At 38.2% G+C, this 6,000-nt stretch overlaps 1 protein-coding gene across 1 annotated transcript in view; it reads left to right on the plus strand.

Annotated features, from left to right (window-relative positions):
- The first annotated feature begins 2,439 nt into the window (after nucleotides 1-2,439).
- Nucleotides 2,440-6,000, plus strand: part of LOC143299148 (tudor domain-containing protein 3-like) — a 22,069-nt gene continuing 18,508 nt past the window's right edge. The window contains exons 1-4 of the mRNA XM_076612277.1: nucleotides 2,440-2,512; nucleotides 2,714-2,804; nucleotides 4,349-4,420; nucleotides 5,684-5,844. Coding sequence (XP_076468392.1) covers nucleotides 2,484-2,512; nucleotides 2,714-2,804; nucleotides 4,349-4,420; nucleotides 5,684-5,844 — 353 coding nt within the window. The 5' untranslated portion in view covers nucleotides 2,440-2,483. The remainder of the gene's footprint in view (nucleotides 2,513-2,713; nucleotides 2,805-4,348; nucleotides 4,421-5,683; nucleotides 5,845-6,000) is intronic.

The raw sequence follows: 6,000 nt of genomic DNA on the forward strand, positions 1-6,000 counted from the left end.
GTCCGCACTAAAGTACCTTCCCGGGGTACCACCTCAACCAAACCACCCATGATCAAAGTTCTGTCGAAAAGCAGTATGTTTACATTTTTTTTTTTAATCTGGGTTTTACAAACAGTTCATACTGTTCTACAAATGTAATTATTTCCACTTTGTTACATGTCTGTTCATTATTTCAGCATTCAAACTGACTCGGGACAAGCTGATCCACTGTCATGTTATCACTACCAGCATTTAATGCCACAATATTATAAGTTTTCACAAGTGTCACAGTACACATTGCCATACAAGTCGATATCATACAGCAACATCCGGTAATGTTATCTGCTGTTGACACGGATTCTGTTTTCAACGGCGGCCTGAATCACTCCTGGCAAGTTTGATCATGAATCGATTATTCGAGTCATGAGACAAACACACCTGTTCAGGAATTCGACCACCACTGCCTATACTGGGACTAGCATTAGACGTTTTCTGAGAAAATAAGACTTTCACTTTTTATCGAGTCGTTATAAATCTCCCCGATAACGGAAAAATGAATTTCACATAATAATTATTTTGCTTTTATCAAGTCGTGCAAGAGCTCTACAAATAATTATGTCAAATTCTTTCACTGAGACACAAAATGTACTGATGTATGACGACCATTATCATTAGGAGAGGCCACTGAGTGCATGGCATTATTCAACGCTTCAGTCCCCACCCTAGCCACTGTATATGGTATGGTTAACGTACCATCACTGATCTCGCATCGTGTACATTAATCTTATGAAGTTTAGCCGACTGGAAGAGGTGACTGTAAACTGTGAACAAAACCACGAGAAAAAAAAGTCAGTGAAAAAATGTCACTGTTGATTTATGTGGAAGAAGCAAAAAACGTGCATCAAACAGATAGAGAACAAACAGACGCGAAGGTAGACAACGTCGGTCCAAGCACAAAATATAAGAATGGGGGGAAAAGGATTATACAAAGCTATTTGTAGCACTGAGTAGATCTAGCTGGCTGACATGGTGTAGAGACAAAATGAAATAATCTCTCTCTCTGTCTGTATATATATATATATATATATATATATATATATATATATATATATATATATATATATATATATATATATATATATATATATATATATATATATCGGTTTGTGTGTGTGTGTGTGTGTGTGTGTGTGTGTGTGTGTGTTTTGTTTGTTTGTTTTTGTTTTTGTTTTTTTGTTTTTGTTTTTGTTTTAGAGAGAGAGAGAGAGAGAGAGAGAGAGAGCCTGTGTGTGTGTGTGTGTGTGTGTGTGTGTGTGTGTGTGTGTGTGTGTGTGTGTCCTTAATTGACACGTATTACTTTATGTAATATCACTCGGGACCGACCGACCGGTCGTGATTTGATGTATGCACGGGTATAACCCGTATCTACAAAGTACAAAATAGAGCCCCATGGCAGCATTACAGCTAGCGGCCAACATACATCTATATTACATTATCAATGTGACCTTTTAGGTTTCTTTCATTTCTTTCCCTGGCAGACTTGGTCGCAAATAGGCTGCCTAGCTAATAAAACTTGACCTAACTTATATCTGATACAAGTGGTGGACATATATATATATATATATATATATATATATATATATATATATATATATATATATATATATATATATATATATATATATATATTTTTTTTTTTCCCGCTTACAAGCATTTGCGAGAGAAAACATACACTTCGTTCTCAGCCGTTTTCACCGCGAGCTGCAGTACTTGAGTCGGAGAAAAAGACCAGCACCACTAACCCACACCATGACTCCTGGTGGAGGCCTAAAGATAATCTTAACCCAGCCATGGGGCCTGCACTCTTCTCGTTTCCTACGAATGAGCACTGATCATAACTGAGATTTCATTCCACACACATGTATGTTTAACTGATATTACTGGTGAAGCACTGTACGTGTGTGTGTGTGTGTGTGTGTGTGTGTGTGTGTGTGTGTGTGTGTGTGTGTGTGTGTGTGTGTGTGTGTGTGTGTGTGTGTGTGTGTGTGTGAAGTCAAGTCACATTTTTATTTCATGATGGTAAATTGAATAAGCAACAATTGCTTTTTTAAAAATTTTAAAAAAAAATATATATCAGCCATCAATCAGAAAAAAAGGAGGGAAAAAAAAAAGAAAAACAGAGAGAAAAAAATATTGGAGAGAGAGAGTGAGAGAAGAAACAATCAATGAAAAAAAATGTGTTGAGCCTGTGGTGTGTGTGTATGTGTGTGTGCGCGCGCGCGCGTGTGTGTATGTGTGTGTGTGTGTGTGTGTGTGTGTGTGTGTGTGTGTGTGCGCGCGCGCGCGCTGCCAGTGGGTGAATTATTTCATTATTTTCGTGTTCATAACATGCTCACAATTCCGAATTTTCAACTCTTCATTTATGTGAAAGATTGCGCTAAAAAGACACACACTGCCACCGCCATGTGAGTTGTTGGGTTGCTTTACGACGACACTGTACAAGCATGGAGGAAGATCTGAACAAGAAAGGATGGTATGTTGTTCGTGTATGGGATTGATCCCTGTATGTAACACCGCATCATATTTTAATAGAAGCCCAGTGAGTCTGTATCGTAATGAACCTAATCCGTATTTTATTTGGCAAATAATGTCACGTAGAGAACTATCTTGTGAACAAGTTGTATTCAAAATCTAGCACTTGGTGTGTGTGTGTGTGTGTGTGTGTGTGTGTTAGGCATCTGACACCCGAAGGACAAGAACAATGTGTTATGGAGGAGGGAGACAAACGGATGACAGCAGACTTGATCATCAAGAAAGCATTAAATGTGAGTATGACCATGCCTCTTTTTCTAGTTTTTAGTCTTTTAACAAGTTGAAGTTAAACATGCAGTTCATAGGCATATAATTTTACTCAACTACTGAAACAGAAAAGCCACTTACACTTAAGACTAAAATAATGAATAGACCAATTGCTTGCTTTTTGTGTTTTCTGGCAAAGTGATATTTTGGAGACAGTTTCAGGGATTCATCTGAGTGTTAGAATTGAAATGCTGGACTGATAGCTCTTGAAAATGACCAAAACATTTTTAAAGAAATCAGCATCTAGACAATTTTTTTAATTTTTTTTAGCCAAGTTGTACACAGCATTCAATATTTATGACTAAGATGCATCCCCCTTTTTTTTCTTTTCTTTTTTAACAAGCACTGATAAAATGATTTCAAACAGGTTATTGAAGTATATATGCAGCTTGTCTCCCATTCTGACTATGTGACAGGGGGATTACTTGACAGGGTGTAGGAAAGTCTTTGACAGCGACTCCCTGTTCAAGGGAAATAACCGTGTGTTCCATAACCATCATGCCAAAGAATGAAACATTGAGCCAGTAAAATGAGTTTCATCTAAATTTCATATCTAAATCTCTAAGTTACAAGATATTACTTTGAAAAGTGTATTTGATTTATTTCAGTTTTGTAAAAATTCGCCGTAGGGTGTAACAATAATTTCAAGAATTCTGTCATCTTCACACATCTGCATAGTCTCCACAAACAGATATTTTTTCCTCAAATATAGAGAAGAAATAAACAGCCAGAAAAATAGAAACAGAACTCTGATGACAGTTACAGAGTTAGGTATGACTGTTGGCTGGCAGAGTGCAGAAAAAACTTGCATATTTATGTACCCAACGATCTTAACTGTCACTCATTGTATATTCATAGTAGAATTACTAGAAAGCAGAACTTTTGCATGTTTTGCAGCTAAAATGTGAACACTGCAGAATGGAGACTGTTAAGATAAAAGTTATCAGAACTTCTGTTGCCATTTTCTAAGATGCTGAGGCTGCAGTTTCAGTTTCAGTGTCAAGACAGCATGAAAAAACAAAAAGAAAAAGAAAAAAGAAAACACAAAAGACTGCACAGACATATGTGCGCGCGCGCACATGCGTGCACACACACACACACACAGAGTTACAAAGCCACACATACAGTTTTGCTCAAAAAGTCAAATGCGGCAAACAGCCCAGCGAGTTGTTCTGGGTGACTGAACGAAAAGTAAACCATACACATTGCAAGATTTGAAAGGTTTTTTAAATACTCTTAATGATGGTATAAAATAATAAACTGTATATAAATAATTACTGAGCATATTGGAGTACTTGAAATGTGTCTGGGGGGCTTGCGAGGGTCAAGGTGCTTCATGTATGTGTGTGTGTGTGTGTGTGTGAGTGCATGTGCATGTGTGTGTGTGCATGTGTGTGTGGGTGTGCACACACACGAGTGTGTGTGTGTGTGTGTGTGTGTGTGTGTGTGTGTGTGTGTTCTCTTTGGAACTTTGGTGTTGCATTTTGCTGTCTTTCTGTTTCACTTTCAGTTGGACTTGAGGGCCATTGGCAGGAAATGGCTGTCAATTGATGTGGGCTCTGGGAGAATCAATGGGGAGTATGTAAGTATGATTTGTCATGTGTGTCTCACTGCTGCATTCACTCAACTCAAGCTCACACGACAGATAGACTCGCACATTACATACACATTCTGACTTCACTCTTACCCAGGGATAAACAACATGACAATGTAAAGACACTCCTTTCTGATTATTAATAAATCAAAGAAAATAAACAATCATATCCACAGTTTCCCTTCAGGGATAAATTACATGAAAAGTCCAGTCGAGAGGCACACAACCAGTGGTAATTATTATCCTTTACAACATCTCCACGTCAGTTTTAAATTATAACAGTATTCAATTTCTTTCTTTTCATGACTGTGTTCTTTCATTGGCATTTCCAAACATCTTTTGGTGGGCGATATTTCGTTAAGTAACAGGCGCTGAGGATCCTGAAACATCTCAGAACCTAACTTTAATTAAATCGATCAATTAATAAAAATAGTACTCACATGACTTGCATTGCCATTCTCCTTTTACTGAACCAATGTTCGGAAACATAAATTAAAAACAATGAAATTTACAAAATTTATAAGAAATGATGTCATCAAATTTCTCATTACCAAACTTGAAATTACTGACTCACCAGTACTTCAAATCAACGTTCTTGAAGCTCCATTGTCCAACAAGACTACAACTGGCATTCTCCCTCAGAATGGCAACAGTCTGTCCTAGACACTCTTAGACCCCAAGGTCTAATTATTTTTATCAGGTCACTCCTGTGACCAGTTCAGCTGTGCGCAAAGAGGGGAGTGGCAAGAATTTCCGTGCACTTCACAACAACTCGTGAACACATATTCACCTCAGCGTCTAAAGACATGTGCATCACGAGCCTTTCTCCACAAATCGACATCACTGTTGATATAACAGTCCATGGACTGAAGCTAGAAACCTTTCAACAGTTCACTTATATGAGATCAGTCATTTGCAAGGAGAGATATAAACGGGAAATCCTCTCAAGGGCAGCAAAGTCAGTATCAGCACACTGTCCAGATTGAAACCTGTATGGAAAGACAACAGCATCAGTAGATATGAAACAAAGGCTCCTGTGTGCAATGGTATATATTGTATCTTGCTATTTACAAATTGCATGTGAGACATCACCCCTCACAGTTGGTTTGAAAAGCAGAATCCCAGCCACTGAAATGAGGTGTTAGACTGTTTACCACAAGATGCTGAACACCAGATATACTGATCATGTCACCAAACCATCAGGCAACTCATAATAACTCATTTATTTATTGATGATTTTTCTTTCTTTAGATTGAGGGCCCAGCGGTCCTGCAGGTATTGAAGTTGCGCAACCTGTCCGCGCCAAAGGACAACGAGGAATCACAGACAGCCCCCCGCCTTTGGAAGATCACGCTCACTGACGGCCAGGCCAGTGTGGCTGCTGTTTGTCTGCAGCAGCTGAAAAACCTCAGGTTAGTTGCGTGGGTTTCTGGATAGTGTGCAGTTTTTGCTGGCTTGTATAAATGGTTATTTTTTTTTTATGTTGAAAGCTTAAAAAAAAGTGTACATGATGGTTTCTTTGGGAATTGATTGAGTGAGAGAAATTCAAATGGGTAGGTGAAATTGTC

The sequence above is a fragment of the Babylonia areolata genome, chromosome 24 (assembly GCF_041734735.1).
Source record: "Babylonia areolata isolate BAREFJ2019XMU chromosome 24, ASM4173473v1, whole genome shotgun sequence".
NCBI classification, from domain to species: domain Eukaryota; kingdom Metazoa; phylum Mollusca; class Gastropoda; order Neogastropoda; family Buccinidae; genus Babylonia; species Babylonia areolata.